At 41.4% G+C, this 21,781-nt stretch overlaps 1 protein-coding gene across 4 annotated transcripts in view; it reads left to right on the top strand.

The window, feature by feature from the left end:
* Positions 1 to 20,179: 20,179 nt before the first annotated feature.
* The window catches only part of LOC140482362 (von Willebrand factor D and EGF domain-containing protein), a 303,821-nt gene continuing 302,219 nt past the window's right edge, over positions 20,180 to 21,781 (top strand). For 3 of the 4 annotated variants that reach the window (XM_072579721.1, XM_072579723.1, XM_072579720.1), the window contains exon 1: positions 20,180 to 20,536. In XM_072579721.1, coding sequence (XP_072435822.1) covers positions 20,437 to 20,536 — 100 coding nt within the window. In that variant the 5' untranslated portion in view covers positions 20,180 to 20,436. The remainder of the gene's footprint in view (positions 20,537 to 21,781) is intronic. The other variant, XM_072579719.1, reaches the window with a different exon arrangement.

Here is a 21,781-nt window from a genome sequence, read left to right as displayed (position 1 = left end):
GTTAACTTCTTTTTCCTTTACTGAAGCTGATTCCTTCCAGTATATTTTTGTTTCCATTTCAAAGTGCTCTAAATTATTTAACTTTTGTTATCAATTTTCCCTAGACATAAACTATCTTCGCATCTGTTCTCCATGTTGGTAGCTACAATAATTCATCAAAATAATCCCTTAACTTTCCTGAAGCTGAGATAACCTTCAGGAATGACTCCTCCCTATAACCACCCTGTGTGATCTTGTTTTCTGGCATTATTTGTATGCCTCAAAATGAGCCGCAGATGTTAAAGCAAAAATGTGATTTTTTAAAAAATTAAAATATGTCTCCTCTTATTACTGTCCTGCTAAACCAATGAGAATTAATTTCCTTTCACGAAAGTAGAAAGTACAGAGATTAGGAGCAACCTAGAATCTAAGCTGAAAGATGGAGACTACGATTACTCCTCCTCTTGTGCTGTTCATATGGGGAAAGGGCTGCAGAGCAAGATTAATCAGATATGTGTTTATCCAACTACCATATTGATGCAAGATTCTTTGACCATCTACGTGTTTGTATAGAATCATTCAAACTGACAACCTATGGGTAATCCATGATGTCCTTCTATCTACCAGAAAAGATCTGGATTATGTTTCACTGGTTCAGTATTTGAGACAGACTTTCATTTTAGCCATAAACTCATGAATATGCAAGAAGTCTATTAATAATCTGAGCTGATATACGTCTTGGGTGATCATACTGACCAATACATTCTGAAGATGATTGCTGTAATGCACTAAATTCCCTTTAGCATTTAGTCAGATCGGTCATGAGATGTGATTCATTGTATAAATGTATGCAGAGTACAGAAATCCAAAAACATTTTCAATCTTAGGTGCAGTGTCATAAGGTTGGAGCACAATCTGATGATTTAGAGTCGATCTTCTCTCATGCTTGATGGCTAATTCTTGCAGAAATGTTTAAATTCACATGTAGCAGAAATGAAATGTTATAATACATCATCCTTTGTAAACATGACATAGGACCAATTCTTGTTTTCATGTTCTGAGACTGTAATTATCAAACATTTGAACAGGCAACACCATTTCCTGACAGCAAGCATAAAAAGTCAGTCAAGAAATCTATGGATTTCAACAATGTTTCAAAAAATCTGGTTTTGTAAATATTATACTCTATACAATAGTTTTTGTACCAAATTTTACACTTTGTTAATGAATAATGAATTAAAAATGGTGTTATATTGTCACTAATGCATAAAGTGCTTTCATTTGATGCATTAAGATGGAATTGACACGTTTCATGTTAGGTTGCAAACTGACATATCTGCTGTCTTTGAAATGCTCAGATCATAACTACATAGTCAAACCAGCTTTAGCATATCTTGTGGCTGCATATGTGACCATATTTCAAAATGTCAGTGATCCATTGGACCTCCTGGAGGGTTTTGGATGTCAAGTAAAATGTTTTAGTGTTATGAGAGGGTGGGCATTTTGTAGTTGTTTGGTTGATTTAAAATGTGCCATTGTAATGGTGGTACTTACATATCTGGTCAGATTCCAGTTAATGTGTGCCTTAACAAAGACCAGCTGATCATGTATTGCATTGGACAGGAACCCATCACCCATCAATCAATAATAGCATTCTAAAATTGCAATATTTGAAGTTTTTAAACAACATTTTGAAGGTAGTAATTGTAATAAAAATGCAAACATTTAGTTCTGAACTTTATGAAGATTGAACGTATTTTAATTGATGTCTTTTTCTCTTCAATATAAATGCAAATTTAACCTGTTCATGTAACAATTTAAAATTTGCGATGGCCTTTAAAATTCCAGATTGAATTACCCTTGCTCATGACCATATGTGGCAATGTTTTCACTCTGGAATTGTTCTTTAGAACTTGAAAGACAATTGTGTGATGTATTAAACAACCTTTTTACTGACTTGTTTGCAATTGCATACTCTGTCCATTCTATCAATTTAATCCACAGTTAAATAAACTGAATTCCAAACAGTGTGTGGACAAGTGATGGATGAGTAGTATGCAGCTTCAGGCAGCTGAGGTTACTTGACATGGGGAACAGAATATCTCACAAATATATAGTAAGTATAATGTTTGTTTGGTCAAATGTTCTTTCAAAGAACCGTCCCTGGAGATGCCATCTGTGAACTTTATCCTGCACCCTTGACCATGTAATGTGAATTCCAGTACATGGACTGCAGCAGTTCAAGAAGGCAGCTTAAGGCAACTAGGGACAGGAAATAAATGCTGGATTAGTGGTGCTGGAAGAGCACAGCAGTTCAGGCAGCATCCGAGGAGTGCTGGAAGAGCACAGCAGGAGCAGTAATGCTCATGTCTGATGAGTGAATTAAAAATAATGACAGTCCAAGTATTTAAATAATAAGCAGTTTTTATTGCATGACAGCAATAAGTATAACTGATTGGTCAAGCATGATTACTAGCACCTTAGCGAGCTGGCAAGGATATATTTGCTCCAGCCAAAAGCTAGTCTGGAATTCCTTGTCTCAAAACACAAACTGTATGTGACATCAGTTAATTGGTTCAGCTGTATCTTATGATTCTGCTCTGCAACCACCTGATGAAGTAGTGCTTCCAATTAAAACTGTTGGACTATAACCTGGTGTTGTGTGATTTTTAACTTGATTCATTTAATGTACCATCAACATTAACCTCTTCAAAACCAATCATTAATACATTCTTACCCACACATAGCTGTTACAGATTTTGTAGTTGATTTCAGCATTAAATTACAGATTGCTAGTAATTATGAAGCCTATATATGTGACATTATCAATAACCTCAACATCAGTGTAAATGCTATTAGCTTGTGGTAATGGCAACATCTCAGGCCATGACATTTCTATTTCTGATGTGGATGGTCTAATCAAATTCTTTACACATATGAAAGAGTCTGTCAATTTGTCACTGCAGTCCTCTATTTGGAATGATACTGCAACATTGTCCATGTAGAACATCTTCATGATGAGGATTTGAAGCACTTTGTCTTGGGTCTTAAGAAGTTAAGGCTGAACAGCTTTCTCATTCATCCAGAACATAAAGTGTACCATGACAATTCTACTATTAATAAATAGCTTGATCCAATTCTGAAGAACTGGGTATACTAATATTTTAATCCTTCCCATGTGCTAAAATATATTTTGTAACTTAATCATTAATTCTGCATATTGTTATTGCAGAATGTACTTTTTAGAATGATATGAGCCAACAAACTTGAGTTATATTGTGCTAGCATCACATCTTCAATGGCTGTTTTTCCTCTACTGCAGAGCTGAGAACATTGGATCACAGTCTCATACAGTAGTTGGCTGTTCAGGACTGAAATGAAGAGATGTTTCTTCAGTCTCAGGATTGTGCCTCTGTGGACTTCTTTACACCAGAACGCTGTGGATGCTCAGTTATTGAATTTATTCAAGGCTGGGATTGGTAGGTTCGCTTATCAGGGAACTACACATCACAAGTGTATAAACGTTATGTGAGGCCGTTTGCAATTTTCTTGTTTGTTAGGAAATAACTTACCGAACTACAATAAGATTTGAAAGGTTTGAAGTTTAATTCCTGAATCATTGACTTTATCTGTTGAAGTTCACCTTCTCCTCACTGAAGGATACAAAGAGGCTGGAAAGGAATATAAATAACTTAGTGGAGGAGGTAGCAGATGAAGTACTATGTGGTGGAAAGTGAAAATATCGACATTGATATGAAGAACAGAAAAGCAGACTATTACTTAAAATGTAGGTGGCTAGTAATGGAAAACAAAAGCAAAGTACTGCAGATAGAAATGCAAACTAGAAACAGATTGCTAGAAACACCCAACTGTTCAGATAGTAACTTTGGAGAGAGACAGAAGTCTGAATTTTACCAGAAATTGTCACTTTCAATGAGTTCTGAAAGGTATCTCTCTCTCTAAGAAAATGCACAAGGCCTCACAATCATCTCAAACTCACCTCATTAATTAGGTGCCATAACCTTACAGTACACCATCAGACCATAAGATGTAGGAACAGAATAAGGCCATCAGCTAATCAAGTCTGTTCCACTATTCAATCATAGCCGATATCTTTCTCAACCCCATTCTTCTCCCTTCTCCCTGTAGCCCTTGATCCCTATATTCCCTAATTTCCCTTGTTACCCATGGTTGCTTCATCATCCTTTTACATACTTCTTTGCTGCTCCATTATCTTCCCTGCAACGTTCCTCTTCTAATCAACTCTGGCCAGCTCCTCCCTCCTGTCTTTGCAGTTACCTTTCCTTAATTCTAATACCATTATATCTGATTCAATCTTCTCCCTCTCAAATTGCAGAGTGAGCCTATAATTTTATAGTCACTACCCCTGAGGACTTCCTTTACCTTAAGCTCCCTAATCAAATCTGCCTCATTACACATCCCCAAATCCAGAATTGTCTGTTCCCGAGTGGACTTTACCATAAGTTGGTCTAAAAACAAAATCTAGTAACCATTTATTTTCTTGGATCCACTACCAACCTAATTTTCCCAGTACATCTACATTTTGAAGCACCCCCATGATTATTGCAATAGTGCCTTTCATACAGACCTTTAAAATCTCCTGATTTATTTTCTGCCTGACATTTATGGGCGGCACGGTGGCACAGTGGTTAGCACTGCTGCCTCACAGCGCTTGAGACCTGGGTTCAATTCCCGCCTCAGGCGACTGACTGTGTGGAGTTTGCACGTTCTCCCCGTGTCTGCGTGGGTTTCCTCCGGGTGCTCCGGTTTCCTCCCACAGTCCAAAGATGTGCAGGCCAGGTGAATTGGCCATGCTAAATTGCCCATAGTGTTAGGTAAGGGGTAAATGTAGATATAGGGGGTATGGGTGGGTTACACTTCGGCGGGGCAGTGTGGACTTGTTGGGCCGAAGGGCCTGTTTCCACACTGTAAGTAATCTAATCTAATCCTGCCCACTGCTTGGAGGCCTGAACAGAACTCCCTTCAGGGTCATTGTTCCTTTGAGGGACTTGTTCTTATTGGAAGGATTTGCTAAAACCTGGATATTCCAGGATCCATGGCTCGGGCATCTTTTTTTGATCCCAGCTGTGCATCTGGTCAAGCGCTGGCAATCCAGAGTTGCCCTTCACTGCCAATGTAGTAACACAGGAACCACGCGCCAATGATTTTCACTGCAAATAGATGGTACCATTGATACTTTTTTGCATACAAAACTGCACATTCATAGCCCAATCATTGTGCAACCAACAGTCCACACCACTTAACACATCTTGCAACTCTCTCCAAAGTCACTGCTATTTTTTCACAATGCTTACTGTAGTCCAGTATCTTATATACGGTTCAATACGGCACCATCACATACAGGAAAACTTTCAATCACTTCAAAACATTCACTTTTGTTTACTAACATTAAAATTGAATATAAAGCAAACAGACAGAAGCTACATTTTCTTCTTAGTGCAGAAATGAACTCCAATGCATGTCAAATAACAACAAATTTATTGTCAGCGAATGATGACTGCACTTCATTCTCAATTACTGAAACCAGATGTCAATTAAGTCCTACCTGGCTTGTAACATCTAATACAGCTTTGCTTTATCATGCAGAAGGTGATGTTCCTCCTGCTCAATGTTCTCATCCTCTTCCTGGGAAGACCTATTCAGCATTCGCAGGTCATCAACCTTGATATCATCCCCGCTGTGCCTACTACCATTGTGATGAGCTCAGCAAGTTAGAGTTATGAGACACATTCTGTCTGGCCTGTACTGTAAGGCATCGACAGACTGAAACAAACAGTTGATGGCAGCACTCTTCAGGAGGCTCATCATCTGTACCACCATGGCCCTGATCAAAGAATGGGCTGCAGTTTATCGACATGCTGCCTCAGTCAGGGAGTTGTGTAACATGGTCATCAGCTGTGTTCAGAGAGGGTAGCCCTGTGTCAATAGATATAGAGCTGGAAAATGCACAGCATATCAGACAGCATTTGAGGGGCAGGAAAGTCAACGTTTTGAGCCAAAGCCCTTCATCAGGACTGACAAAGGGATTCAGTCTGAAACGTTGACTTTCCTGCTCTTGGATGCCATCTGATGTCCTGTGCTTTTCCAGCTCCACATCTACTGACTCTGGTTTCCAGCACCTGCAATCCTTACTGTCTCCAGGGCAGCCTTGATTTCTTTATAACCACCCTCATAATCATTTAGCCTTTGAAATGAACCAGGAACACAAGAGTTTTCAAGGATAGAAGTGTCATGACTGTTCCAACATCACAGACTGAAAACCTCTGAGATGCGGTAATGATGATCACACACATCTTGCATGTTGATGAAATGGAACCTTTTCTATTGAAGAAGTCGGTGTACTATGATGTAGAGCTCCCCCAATGCACAGTGTATACACCCTGTATCTGGGGGAAGCCAGCTATTGAGCTGAAACCTATTGCTCAGCCTAACCTCAGCCCACCCACATCACGGGAAACTGATGTATAGCTATGTGATCTGGCACAAATGGCATGAATCACTATCATGATTTATTTGTGGGTGGATCATTGAGAGATCCCACACAGGTTCCCAATGATGCTTGAGAGGAGCCTGTCACGTCAAGGCTTAACATAGCTGTCACCTTGATGGCCGTGGGGATAAGATGGTCACCACTCTTTCATGTCACAGGACCCACTGCAGCAGTTGGCATCATTCTGTGACTGTACTGGGGATTTCCTCAGCCTGTGGTGACACTGCAGCTCACTCATCTGGAAAAAAATATCACCAAGGACAATAAGAATTTCTGCACATCCCCAGTGACCCTCCAGCTTCAACCTCTTCATGTGGAGGCTGTTCAGCATTCACTGGAGACTGCATCGCTCACAAATGGCAACTTAGCACACTACTCCACATGATTGGACATGAATCATTCTGACAAGGAGTGCCATGGAATAACTTTACATGGAGCTTTGACATTTGACTTTTATTCTGATGAATACACCACTGGTCATGCCATTAAAAAGACACTAGGAGATTGCAAGTGTTACATGAATGCTGAACCCTTCTTCCCCCAGATCTGTAGCAACAACAAGATGGAATAATGACCTGTAAACTCACATTGTATTATACTTCCAGTTCAAGGTGACAAGAAATCAGTTCTGTGCCCCTGTATGTGGGTTACCTCAAGATGTTCCAGTTTCCTCTCACAGTCTAAAGCTGTGCAGGTTAGGTGGATTGTCCATGCTAAATTGCCCATAGTGTCCAGGGATGTGCAGGCAAGGTGGATTAGCCATGGGAAAATAAGGGTTACAGGGATAGGGCATGGTGTCAGGTCTGCATGGGATGCTGTTCAGAGGGTCAGTGTGGACTTAATGGACCAATGTTCTGCTTCCACACTGCAGGGTTTCTATGATAATGGCTGCCAATATGACTTGACTGAGATCTACTCAACTTCAACTTTGAGTCATGGCCATTTGGTTAATGCATATGATGTGTGTTTGCCATATGAGCTGCTGCCACATGTTATGAGACTGACATTGCACTATGCTGCACAGAAAACTGTCCACTCTTTTGACAGATGACTGCTGACATTCCTGACAAACTTCCAGGTTTTCTGCTTGCACTAAACCGCAAAACAAGACAGAAGTACTCTAAGTCTTTAAGAGCTAGCTGAGTGGCCAAAGCCACGATGAAAGCATGCATGCAAACAGCTCAGACAAATTCACTGGTCCAATCCTTAAACTGGGTGCCTGTCCCTGTGTACAAAATGTACTTGAACTAGCATTGCAACCTAAGGTGCTGGTGAGCAGCAGTAAGCAGCATCAAAGAGCAGAAACATACTGTACATGAATTGGAGATGTGCCATGATGGTAAAGGGAGGCATGTACATGTCGAAAGCCAATATCAGTGGAAGTGTTTGCCTGCATTCATTGCCCATGGGTGTACTCTGTGATGCTGCTGCTGGATGTCCAAGATGGAGGTCCAGAGGAGCAAGTAATGAACTGGAATCACCAAATACTCTTCTGACTTGCATAACAGAAGCTCTCAGCACTGAGTTTCAGTCTAGAATTTGGGAGAATGGACAACTGCATAGTAATTATTAATTTTGCCTCATGAGCATGAGAATCGGTGATAACTCAATCTAGTAGGCCTCTCATTGCTCCTTCACAAGAATCTCACCCCAGTGTCCAAAACTTGGTTAGAAAATGTAATGTTTTGTTCTAAATTTCTAGACAGTCCTTGATGGACATGATACCTGATCTTCTCAAATTTCTCACCATGTGAATTATTTTTCCCCTCAAGTTGCTTTTGAGAGGCTATTTTGGTATTCAGGGAAGATTTTTCATTACTGTACATAAATGTCAGGAAGTTCCATGCTGGTAGAGAAACTCTTAGGAACACAACTGGCAAGTTAGCTGTTGTTACAAAGCAGTTGAAGTGTAAGACTGAGGAACTATTGCTTCAATTATCTGAATTTTCATGAATCCACACCTCGTATACTGAGTATGGTTTTGATTTCCTTCCTAAGGAAGAAGTAGCTTTGTCTGGTAGGGAGAGAAATGAAAGTTTGTTAAATTGATTTCTGGGAAGAAAGGGTTGACATCTGAGTATGACCTCCTTATGTTTTCAAGACTTCAAAAGTAATACAGGTGATCTCTTTAAAGTAGAACATAAAATTAACATAAAGTTCTCAGAGAGCCAGGCAGTGTATATGCTGAGAGCTATTTTCCCCTGTGAAGGACAGCCTAGAGAATTTCAGAATTGAGCATTATTTAGGATTGAGGTAAGGAGAAATTTTGACTCTGTTGAGCTCTGAATACTCAGTCGTTGAGTTAATTCAAGGTTGATCAACCTTTAGATGATAAGAGAATGGAGGAATATGAGGGCAGGCTAGGGAAATTGAGTTGTGCAAGTTCAGCCATAATCTTATTGAAGACAGAGCAGACTTGTCGCGCATGGTTCCATTTTGCTGGTTATCTTTTGAATGAATTACATGATGATTTAGCATCAAACTATGTAGTGCTAAAAACGTCACTTGTCTATTAATATTGGTTTATTGAGAAATGTTTGTGATATTAAAAAGATTTTTTTCAGGTATTTTTTAAAGGCATTATAATTGAACTTACATCATTATTTGGATGCCACTTAAGGTGTCACTGTTTAAATCTCTTTGATTTTGTCAGTAGCTTACCCACAGACTGTAATAACAGCATTGAGAAATATTTATTTTTAACAATATGTAGTAACTTAGCGTAAAAACTATTTTGTTTCTGCCAGAAGATTTTCAGAGAATCATAGAATCCCTACAGTGTGGAAGCAGGTCATTCAGCCCATCGAGTCCACACCAACTGTCCAAAGGGCATCCCACCCAGACATATTACGCATCCTTATCCCTGTAATCCTGCATGTCCCACGGCTAATCCACCCAGCCTGCACATTCCTGGATGGTAAAGGAAATTTAGCATGGCCAATCAATCTAACCTGCACACTTTTGGACAGTAGGAGGAAACTGGAGCAGCCAGAGGAAACCCACACAGACACGGGTAGAATGTTCAAACTCTATACAGACAGTTGGCCGAGGGTGGCATTGAACCCAGATGCCTGGTGCTGTGAGGCTACTGTGCTAACCACTGAGCTACGATGCTGCCCATGCATTACATCACTGTATTTTCCCATCATGAACATTTTAGGGGTCGCCATTGTCCTAATTCAACTGGAGAAGCCAGATAAATACTGTGACTACTAGAACAGGTCAGAGGCTAGGAATCCTGCAGCAAGTAACTCCTCTCAAGTCCATTAACTATCTGCATATCCCACATGAGACGTACAATGGACCGCTCCCCACTTGCCTGGATTTTTGCAGCTTGAACAGTATTCTCAAATCTTGACACGATCACAAGTTGACAAGTTGACAGTAGATCAACAAATATTCACTCCCTCTAGCACCAATGCTCAATAGCAACAACGTGCAACATCTTTGAGATACGTTGCAGAAATTCACCAATAGTCCTTAGATAACACCTTCCAAAATTATGACCACTACTATCTTGAAGGATGAAGACACCAGATATATGGGAACACCACTTCCTGCAAGTTCCCCTCCAAGTCACTCACCATCTTTATTTGAAAATATGTTGCAGTTCTTTCAGTGTTCTTGGGTCAAAATCCTGGAATTCTCTCCCCAATAGCATAGAGTTCTCTCTGCCAGTATGCCTTTTAAATGTAGTGGTGTTTGTGGATAGATGTTTATTTCAGGAAGTGCTGATGATTCTAACCAATGTGTTAGCTTAGTTGGTGAAGTTCTTCTTTTTGTTTGAAAAAGTTATAGTTTTGAATTTGATGCCAATCCTTTAAGCTTAGGATTGAAGATAACAGCACGTGGTGCCGGATTGTTGAAAGTGGCATTCTTCAGAAAAGATGCAAAACCAAAGCCCCATTTGCCAGTTCCAATGGATCAGATACATAATAAAAATCCCAGAGTAAAGTTTGAAGGAGGGAGAGTTTGTCCATTGTCCTGGTTAATATTTTTCCCTCAATAGTGAAAAGCAGAGATCAACTAAAGGCGATTCATGTATTGATGTTGCTGGTGTAAAATTATGGCCAGATACTACAAGCTAATTCATTTTATGAAATTCTTGATAGTATTTTGGTGTACTAACACACAGTATAAAGCAAAAATATACCTTAGTATACTTGCAAGAAAATGCACTTCTGTATAACATTTCCAATTTTTAGATGAGGAGAGAACAGGAGCAGTCATGTTATAGTGAATGTTTTCAAAATTCACTAAAAATTCAATATAAAAAAATTACATGAAATTAGATTAAGAACTGCAGATTTGAAACAAAATCAGAAATTACTGGAGAAACTCAGCAGGTCTGGCAGCATCTGTGCTTTGAGTCCAATCATACTTCTGATAACTGAGGTTTTACTAGCTGGTATTATCCTAATGTTAGTGGTACAGATTAAAAAGGTTTAGTTTCTGCTTTATGCACAACAAAGGATTCTAGCAGAAATTGTGTCCATCTTCAAATGTTTTCATTTCTTTATTTTCTATCCAACTCACTGGCTTGCCAAAATAAACTGCCAATAACCAGCACATTCAGGTAATCTTTCAAAAATTTTTTTTCTCAGTTTGCTTATAAAAGTATTAGATTCCCTACAGTATGGAAACTGCTGGAATTTTTTAATAGCAGAGTGCTGTAGGGATTGGGACATTATGTATATTCAAGGCTGAGTTTTTTTTTAAACAGTATAGAAAATCAATAGGGGAAAAGCAGGAAAGTAGAGTTGAGGATTATCAAATCAGTCATGATCTAATTGAGTTATTAGCAGATTCAATGGTTAAATGACCTAGTTATGTTGCCTTGACTTACACTGGTCTGGAACTCACTGATTAAAAGAATGGTGAAACTGCTCCTCAACTCCCCTTTAACTCGACCACCCATCACTTCAAATTGATACACAGTATTTTGGTTGTTAATCTATTTGATATTGGTGGTAGGTTCTTCCTATTCATTTGATCTAGCCTTTCAGAATTATATCAACTTTAATTAAATCTCTTTCAGTCTCCTCTGTTTCAAAGAAATTAACTCCAGTCTTTTCCCACTTGTTCAGCAACCATCACTCTAGGTGAAGTAGCAAAAACTTTCACTGAGTTTACAAAACACTTAGATATGCACCAGAGGAAGCTTTAAATGTTGCCATAGAACCTCTGTTTATTGATCTCATGCCCCTAGATATCTCTTGTTAAGCAGCAATTAGCAATTGGCAATAAATGCTGTCCTTGCTATTTTCATCCAGTGAATGAATTGGGGAAAAAAAGTACTTAGTTAATTTTTGTGTCTTTTTCAGCATGATTTAATTTATAAAGTCTGTGTAAACTGTTTATTTTTTGATGGATTTTAGTTTTGTGTTGTGGCCAAGTGGAAATTATGATGCATAGTCTCAGAGAAAGGGTTGAAGAATATGGGATTGTTGATGATGGGGAATTTGGCTTGTGTTGCTGGTATTGCTCATGAATTATTTACTTGTGTATAGCTGAGTGAAAAGGGGAAGTGTACATTACAAACTTCCTTCCTCTTCCTTGTCCACCTCTCTCTGTCTTCTTGCAAGCTTGCCTCACCTCTGCATATTCTATATTCATGTTCAATGTCAAGATGAAGCCTTACTAGGTCACTTCTGAAGCAACTGGTTCAAAAATGGTACTTCACTAGCAAAGAGATCATTCCCAGAATGCAACTTTGCAATATATAGAAGTATTCCAAAGACTAACTTATAAGTATTTCATGACCTCGGTTTCTTCATGTGTTTAATGTCATGTTTGTCTTCTGAAGCTTAAAAGAGGACATAGACCGAAACGTGGAGCTCCAAATAGGCAGTTCGAGCATCTAATCGATTTTCTGTGCATACTGTTAATGGTAGTTAGGCATTTGCATGTTAAGTTTTTATGAAGATGTTGATTGGCATGATTCCCTGAAGGAATGTGTGCACATTGTTTCAACAGTTTCACGCTGCTGCTAAAACAGGTGTTACAGAGTACCATTTCCCACGCCTCGAGCTTTTTTATTTTGGTGTAGGAGTTTCTCTGCCCTTTGCTAACTAGAAGTTCAAATATTACTCAAACATTAAATTTTGTTGTGCAGCAAATCCATGGAAATTGCATCAGCATGTATACCATTTTAAGGGCTTTATGCATTTGTAGAAGCATAAAAACTCAATGACATGATCAAACCTCTCCCTGAGACTTTAAGACATAGATAAGACAGACTCGTCTTCTTTGATAACAACAAGAGCTCTGTGTGCTCAGAGGTATTTCATTTACTTTTACATGGAGGCAATGGCCTATTAGGTTTATTTTTGCTCCACCTTATTAATCCTTATCAGCAAACCAGAAAAATAGTTTTATGTAGCTATCCATTTTAATGCTTCTTTCAGATCTATGTACAAGCAGCGTGATGCACTCAGGGTTTCTCAGTTCACCAAATGGATCGCTTGGTGTCCCTGGGTCATGCAAGGGGAAGTGCGGTCTGCTCCTAATCAATATCCCCTGGTACTCAGACTTGGTGACCCTGGCGAGAAACTGCTCCCTGGATCTAGAATCACTGACAGCGAAGTGGGGTCTCCACTACCTGCTATGCAAGTTCACCTCTGCTATCCCTACAGCAGTATATATCCCACCCCATGTGGAATTGAAGACTGCACTTGATGTAATACAGATTAGAGTGATGCCTTGATGTAGCATACAACGCTCCAAACAGTCTTGAGACAGAATATCTCGAGGCCTTGTTCATCATAGCCAGTGACTTAAATCTTGCCAACCTCAAGAATGTGCACCGAAATGTCATCACCATACTTCCAATTCCAATACTGAACAACCCAGATGGCCTCCTTCTTCAAAGACCGCAATTTCCCCTCAGACATGGTTGACAATGCTCTCCACCGCATCTCGTCCACTTCCCGCTTCTCCGCCCTTGAACCCTGTCCCTCCAATCGCCACCAGGTCAGAATCCCACTGGTCCTCACCGACCACCCCACCTACGTCCAGATACATCGTATCATCCTTTGTCATTTATGCCACCTCCAAACAGACCGCACCACCAAGGATATATTTCCCTCCCCTCCCCTATCAGCATTCCGGAAAGACCACTCCCTCCGTGACTCCCTCGTCAGGTCCACACCCCCCACCAACCCAACCTCCACTCCCAGCACCTTCCCCTACAACTGCAAGAAATGCAAAACTTGCGCCCACACCTCCAACCTCACTTCCCTCCAAGGCCCCAAGGGATCCTTCCATATCCGTCACAAATTCACCTGCACCTCCACACACATTATTTACTGCATCCGCTGCACCCGATGTGGCCTACTCTACATTGGGGAGACAGGCCGCCTACTTGCGGAACATTTCAGACAACACCTCTGGGACACCCGCACCAACCAACCCAACCGCCCTGTGGCTGAACACTTTAACTTCCCCTCCCACTCCACCAAGGACATGCAGGTCCTTGGCTTCCTCCATTGCCAGACCATGGCAACATGTCGCATGGAGGAAGAGTGCCTCATCTTCCGCCTAGGAACCCTCCAACCACAAGGGATGAATGCAGATTTCGCCAGCTTCCTCATTTCCCCTCCCCCCACCTTATCTCAGTCCCAAGCCTCGGACTCAGCACGGCCTTCTTGACCTGCAATCTTCTTCCCGACCTCTCCGCCCCCACCCCCTCTCTGGCCTATCACCCTCACCCTAACCTCCTTCCACCTATCGCATTCCCAACACCCCTCCCCCAAGTCCCTCCTCCCTACCTTTTATCTTAGCCTGCTTGGCACACCCTCCTCATTCCTGAAGAAGGGCTTATGCCTAAAACGTCGATTCTCCTGCTCCTTGGATGCTGCCTGACCTGCTGCGCTTTTCCAGCAACACATTTTTCATACTTCTATCCCACCACAGATTTGAACATTCTTGACCGTTCCTATCCAATCATCAAAGAAACCTATTGCTCTATCCCAGATAATAACATTGTGCGCTTCCTCCAGCTTATAAGCAGAAATTGAAGCATGAGGACCAAGTACAGAAAACATTGCAGTGTTGGTCTGAGGAAATGGAAGGGCTTCTATAGGATTTTTAGAGTCAGTGGACTGGTACAAATTCCAGAACTCATGCACTACTGTTACAAACTTCATTAGTAAGTGTGTAGATGACTGTGTGCTGAGGAAGTTAATCCGAATGTTCCCAAACCAGACACCATGGTTGAACCGGGAGATCTATTCCCTTCTGAAGCCCGGTTCTGAGGCATTCAAGTCGGGCAACCCTGACCCACACAGGAAATCCTGAAACGACCTTCATAAGGTCATCAAAGATGCCAAGAGGCAATACCAAACTAAGCCTGAGAGCCAGACTAACCAAATGGATACCTGTTGATTGTGGCAAGGCTTACGTGACATAAAGGGTTACAAAACAAAGTCGAACAGAATCGTGGGCAATAATACGTATGTATGTATTATACTCAATGCATTTTACACTCGTTTTGAGAAGGTCAGTGAAACAATGTCATCTATCCCAGCAGCCTTGGATGCACTTGCATGCATAGTCAATGCTGCAGACATTAGATCAACCTTCTTGAGAGTGAATCCATAGAAAATGACTGAGTGGCCTGGAAGGAGTCCCTAGCCGTGCACTCAGATCCTGTGCAGACCAACTGACGGGAGAATTTCCTGACATCTTGAGCATCACCCTGCTGCAATCTGAAGTCCAACTGCTTCAAGAAGATCCCAGAATGAAAGAAAGATCATGCAGTGTGTCTTAATGACTACCGCCCGCTGGCTCTGACCTCCAAAATCATGATGTACTTTGAGAACTTAGTCATGGCTCACATCAACTCCAGCCTTACAAATAAACTTGATCCTTTGCAATTCATCTATGGCACAATATGTCCATCTCCTACACCCATCCCTGGAACATCTAGATAACATGGACCTATGTCAGACTCATACATATTGACTACAGCTCCACCTTTAACATCAAAGTTCCAAACAAACTCATCTCTAAGCTCCGAGACCTAGGTCTTGGTTCCCCCCTCTGTAACTAGATCCTCGATTTCCTTACCAGTCACTGCAGCCTTTGATTTTTTCCGTCTGTTTAATTTTAAAGATCTGGTCGATCAGGCCAAATTCTGGAGATGTGGTTTCAAACCCAACCATGGCAATGGTGAAATTTGAATTCAATAAAATGTGGAGTGAAGATATGGCTAAATGGCAACTATGTAGCCATTGTTGATTGTCATAAAAGCCCATCTGTTTGCTAGTGTCCTTTAGGAAAGGATCTCTGCCTGGCCAGGCCTATGTGTGACCCAGGACCCACAGCAATGTGACTAACTATAACTGCTCTCTGGGCAACAAATGCTGGGCAAGACCCACATGCTGTGAACATTTTTTTAAAAACTGTGGAATCTTCTGATCTAGTACCAATAAGTGCATATTACAAATGATCAATGATTTTTTTTTGGGTTAGCATTTAAGTACACTTTTCATTGATGAAATCAGTCATAATAAGCAGGAACTGGGAATTCTGTCTGGATTTCTATTGTATGCTTGTGGTAAGCAAAGCACCCCAAGTTCACCCAGAAGTCTTTCATTTCAACAGCACTCAACTGGTCTGAACCCAATAAAATATCATTATTCATGCCAGGGCAAAATTCCCAGGGATCTCTATAATGTTTCATTCCGTGTCAGACCAGTTTTCCAGAGACATTCACACCTTGAAGTAGAGTTAGTAGATGGCTCTAACATACTTTGACATGGTAGATGGTGCCCAGGACAACAGCAGTGTCATGAGCTGCACCTTGCTTAACATTGCACGACATCAAGCAAGAGCTCCAATAACCAGACGGAAGAATAACAAGAAAGAAACAATGATACGCTATAGTCACCAACAGCTGCATATATCTTTCAGAGATGCTGAAGACAGGCTGATTCAGTTGCCCCTGGGATGCTGCCTGAACTGCTGTGCTTTTCCAGCACCACTCTAATCCAGAATCTGGTTTCCAGCATCCGCAGACATTGTTTTTACCTACCTGTTTCAGTTGCACTTCATGCTTATGGCACAATTTTGAACCCACTTGGCTTTTCAAATGCAACACAAGTAATCAACCAGTCAATAATTAATTCCTCTCCCGGATACTTATTGCTTGTCTTTATTTCTTGTCTTACTAATCTTCATTAAGCAGAAATGTGAAAACAAGGTAATGGTGTGTAAAATAAATTTAATGTCACATATCTATTTCAACTTTATATACTATGTCATGCTGTGCTGTGCAGGCAAGTGAATATTTCATTGCAACAACAAATCCTTTAGCTTCCCTTTCTATGACTACTCCAACATGGCTAAAGCCCTTTGTGTTAAGTTGCTTGAATCACTGCTCTGACTGTTGAGATGTTCTTTGTCAATGTCTGAATGTTTCAGAGATCATGAAGGACCCAACAAGCAGCCATACAAAGGCAGACTTCACTATCAGCTCAGGCAATTGTACACGGAGCTGCAATGGGGAGGTGGGTGGGGAAAGGGGTTGAAAGCAGATCCCCTGCTTCCAAGCTCTCTTTTCCTATCTTTTGTCTCATGCCTGCATGTCCCAGCTTGTAAGAGCTAAAAAGTGACACTTCAGTGAGGTTTGAGATTTTTTTCATATCCTAACAAAGTGATATCCTGAGTATGCAGGTTATTAATGAGGGCCAGCCTGCATGTGGTTGAGTGTCACATCTGATAGTCCATGTAAGTGATATCCTTCACATGGATGTGGGCATTTGTGCCAATGCCTGAGACATTATGGCACTTAAGTTGGAGATGTTCTTCACCAATCAAATGAAGTGTATCTGGAAATGCTGACAAAATCTTTCTGCTGTAGCTCCGGAATAATCTTTTTTGGCAATAGCCTTGAGGCTCAGCATCTATGCCAGCTGAGCCCAACTGAGAGGACCCTGTTCCTGACAGCTCTTTTTCAATTATATATTTATCTCCATCATTTGCTGCTTATTTGTGGAGTGCAATCCATCATGTGAGAACCCAATTCTCACTGTGATGTGGATAACTGAGTTGATGGAGGATGGGCTTGATTCCTCTAACAGTACGGCACAGGAATGAATGACTCCTCTGTTAACTCTTTGCTTTCTGTCTCCTCCTCCTGAAGGATGCTTGAAGGATCTATGGAAGGGAAGGTTATTATTAGAACTGACAAAGTAAGAAAGGATTCAAATTCATCATTGACCACAATATCATTTCTCATTGTCTGCTGAAATCAAGCCAACATGGGTGAATGTTGTCTGGCCCATAACTGTGATATTTAATTCTGTTAGCAGATCACTGGAAAGCTCCCATGTCACCATCTCCAAAGGCCAGGCAGACTGAAACACAGTTTAGCTCGAAGGCCCTCTCTTCTATAGTGGGAAGTTAAATTAATTATAGCATCATCTTTAATTATCTGATAGGTGAAAGTGAGGACTGCAGACGATGGAGATTAGAGTCAAGAGTATAGTGCTGGCAAAGCACAGCAGGTCAGGCAGCATCCGAGGAGCAGGACAATCGACATTTCGGGCAAAGGCCCTTCATCTGGAATGAGGCTGTGAGCCAACGGGGTGGTGAGATAAATGGGAGGGGGATGGGGCTGGTGGGGAAGGTAGCTGAGAATGGAATAGCTGGATGGAGGTGGGGGCGAAGGTGATAGGTCATAGGGGAGGGTGGAGCAGATAGGTGGGAAGGAAGATGGACAGGTGGGACAGGTCATGAGGGTAGTGCCAAGTTGGAAGCTTGGATCTGGGATACAGTGGGGGAGGGAAAATGATGAAATCCACATTGATGCTATGGCGTTGGATTGTCCCGAGGCGGAAGATGAGGCATTCTTCCTCCAGGTGTCGGGTGGTTAGGGAGTGGCGATGGAGGAGGACCTACAAACTGACCCTACCACCAGAGATATATTTCCCTCCCCACCCCTGTTCGCTTTCTTTAAAGACTATTCCCTCCATGACACCCTCGCCAGGTCCACACTCCCCACCAACCCACCCTCCCATCCCAGCACCTTCCCCTGCCACCGCAGGAATTGTAAAAACTTTGCCCACACCTCCCCCCCTCACTTCCACCCAAGGCCCTGAAGGAGCCTTCCACATCCATCAAAATTTCACCTGCACTTCCACACTTGTCATTTACTGTCTCGGTTGCTCCCAATGCAGTCTCCTTTACATTAGGGAGACAGGACACCTACTTGCAGAGCACTTCAGTGAACATTTTCAGGACACCCACACCAACCAACTCCACCGTCCCATGGCCAAACACTGCAGCTCCCCCCTCCCACTTTGCCAATAACATGCAAGTCCTGGGCCTCCTCCATCACCACTCCCTAATCACCTGATACCTGGAAGAAGAACGCATCATCTTCCACCCCGGGACCCTCCAGCGCCAAGGCATCAATGTGGATTTTACCAGTTTCGTCATTTCCCCTCCCCCCACTTTAACCCTGATCCAAGCTTCCAACTCGGCACCAACCTCATGACCTGTCCCACCTGCCCATCTTCCTTCCCACCGATCCGCTCCACCCTCCCCTCTGACCTTCACCCCCACCTCCATCCACCTATTGCAATCTCAGCTACCTTCACCTCCACCCCCACCCCCCTCCCATTTATGTCACCACCCCCTTGGCTCACAGCCTCATTCTTGATGAAGGGCTTTTGCCCAAAACGTCGACACTCCTGCTCCTCAGATGCTGCCTGACCTGCTGCATTTTTCCAGCACCATATTCTTGACTTCAGTTAGCTGATAGTTCCTTTGTTGATAATAGTCAACCACATTTGGTATGGTGTGGTTGGTGATACCCAGTTAGAATGTAACTGGGTTAGAACTGGGCATAAGTACAAACTATGGTATATGATCAACTTTGAATGAGTTCAAACTGGGCATCATGAGTAAAACACTTTCTGGTTGCTCAGCCATTTCAGGTCTATAAAAAAATCGAAAGAACTGCGGATGCTGGAAATCAGAAACAAATCCAGAAATTGCTGGAAAAGCTCAGCAGGTCTAGCAGCATCTGCTGAGGGAAATCAGAGTTAATGTCTCATTTTCCAGCAATTTGTTTTAATTTTAGGTGTTCATTAATCACATTACAGCTGGATTATGAAATTTAGCGTGGTATTTATTAAAACCTCATGAAGAATTTAAGTCTTGATCCCTCCATACCTGCACCATCTACAGGGCTAATCAAAACCAGTCGCTTGGATCGTTGTTGCCACAATACTTGAAGATCCAATTAACACACTTGGCTTGATTGTTACTGAACTAGTTATTCCAAGTAGGACATTGTTTTTCCTCTTGTTGTTAGTCATGGAATTAGCTAACAGAACTTGCATAATTCAAAACTGAGGTTTTTAAAATAGTATTTTTTAATACTTGGAAAATACTTTGGAGTAAAAAAAAGATATTGCCCTCTCTGTTAAGGTGTAGAACTGGACAACAGGCAACATTTCCAATAAGATAATTGGACGATGAATGAATTCGATACATGACACCTTTAATCTGCTTTAACATAATTAACCGAATAGGATTTACCTATCTGATCTTTAATATAATTAACATAATGAGATCCACCCAACTCAAACAGCAGGTAATGTAAGGTATTCATACGTTTCCTGTCTTTCAATGTTCACTGAGCTGTGTTGTTTAACCATATCTGTTCCTGCAGATCTTTACGGGCTGGGAGTCAATGAGCACGTTTTTCCTGTCTCGGAAATGCTAATGTGGGAATGTTGGCGAGCCCTCTGCAGGATTACTGCGATTTGACACCAGCCCGGGATTGCATGGCGTCGACTGACTGCGTTTGCTGACTTTCTGCAGCTTTCTTTTGATGGAGACCCTGCTGGGAATCAGCAAGGACTCAGCTGTTCGGCGCAATACTGTGGTGCAAATGCAACGCTGAAGTCACCATGGGTCTCCCGAACCCTTTCCTTTTGCCAGCATCATCTGGTTACTATCATTTCTTTGGGCTTTTTCTGCTCAACGTGTGGCTATCTCTTGCCCAGTTTGGTAAGATTTAAGTTTTTTTTTAAAGTGACAGTACAACTTTTGCACACAAGTGCTCTTTTAAAGCTGCTGTTTTGCGCATTAATTATGGAAATGTGAGGGCTGATTAATATGTTTGTCAAAAGATGTTGGATCTCTAAGTGCTTAATCAGTCTGCATTATAAGAGTTGGCAGCTAGATTCTGCTGGTTTACTTTAAGAGGACAGCAAAGATATGTGAGTGTGTCAATTGCAAGTTTTCCTTGTGTGAAGGTTGAAGACAGTTTTTTTTTTGTGGCAGTCTATTGCTGTGCCTAGATCTTGGGAGGTCGCTGGCAAAACTTGCAAATAACAGGATATTTTTGGTTGAAGGTGGTGGGTAGATGACGCGAAAAAAAAGTTGAAAAGGCGCAAAATGCATTGAAGAGGATGCAGGTTTAACAAAAATAGCACACTCCTTTCAATTAAGGTGCCGGTTTAATCGTGCTCTTGGGTAGGGGCACGCTGTCCGCTTTTTTTTAATGGTGTTTTTTTTTTAATGACAGGTAATGCACATGTATTTGATTTCTTAGAAGGATTATCTTGGAAGAAATACATTGCATTTCCCCACATTGCAACATTAGAACCAAAACAAAGTCAGCGTGCTCCTGGAAGTTGTGCACCAGGCGCAATATTAATCGCCGCAGGCACCGATTTACAATGTAGTGTCGATAGTGTTGGGAACATTATAAAGTCTAACTCTCTCAACCAAAAAGGTTGAAGTCATTTTTTTTAAGTGAATCCCTTAAATGTGCAGTCAATTAGTCATTCTTTTCTTGCATTGAAATTATCAGCACTATCTGCAGCAAAAGGTGTTTATTGTTGCGACAGCAAACTTCTGGTTAAACTTGAAATCTTCCGACACACCATCTTCTGATACTCTGGGGACATAGCACAGAAGGTACATCAACTAGTTGACTAGGGATTGTAGATTTGAAACAAAAACATGATTTAATAGGTCCATATTTCTGATTGTGGAATCTGAGGATTTTTTTTGGAAGATAATGCAGCTATCAATTAACTGCAAAATTAAAATCCCAATAGTAAAAGTTGAACACAGCTGATCAGTTACAGGCATTTCTAGTGCCATTGGAGATAGACATTCATATTCATTTCAAAGATAACTTCGACACATCTGTTGGTCTCTTAATGCTTATACCTCTGGCCATAAAAGTAAAGCCAATGAAAATTTATGACAAATTTTAACTCTACCTGAAACCTGGGAGGAATA

The sequence above is a fragment of the Chiloscyllium punctatum genome, chromosome 10 (assembly GCF_047496795.1).
Source record: "Chiloscyllium punctatum isolate Juve2018m chromosome 10, sChiPun1.3, whole genome shotgun sequence".
NCBI classification, from domain to species: domain Eukaryota; kingdom Metazoa; phylum Chordata; class Chondrichthyes; order Orectolobiformes; family Hemiscylliidae; genus Chiloscyllium; species Chiloscyllium punctatum.
The sequence above is the reverse complement of the archived record's forward strand: the minus strand, read 5'-3'. Positions and strand labels throughout refer to the sequence as shown.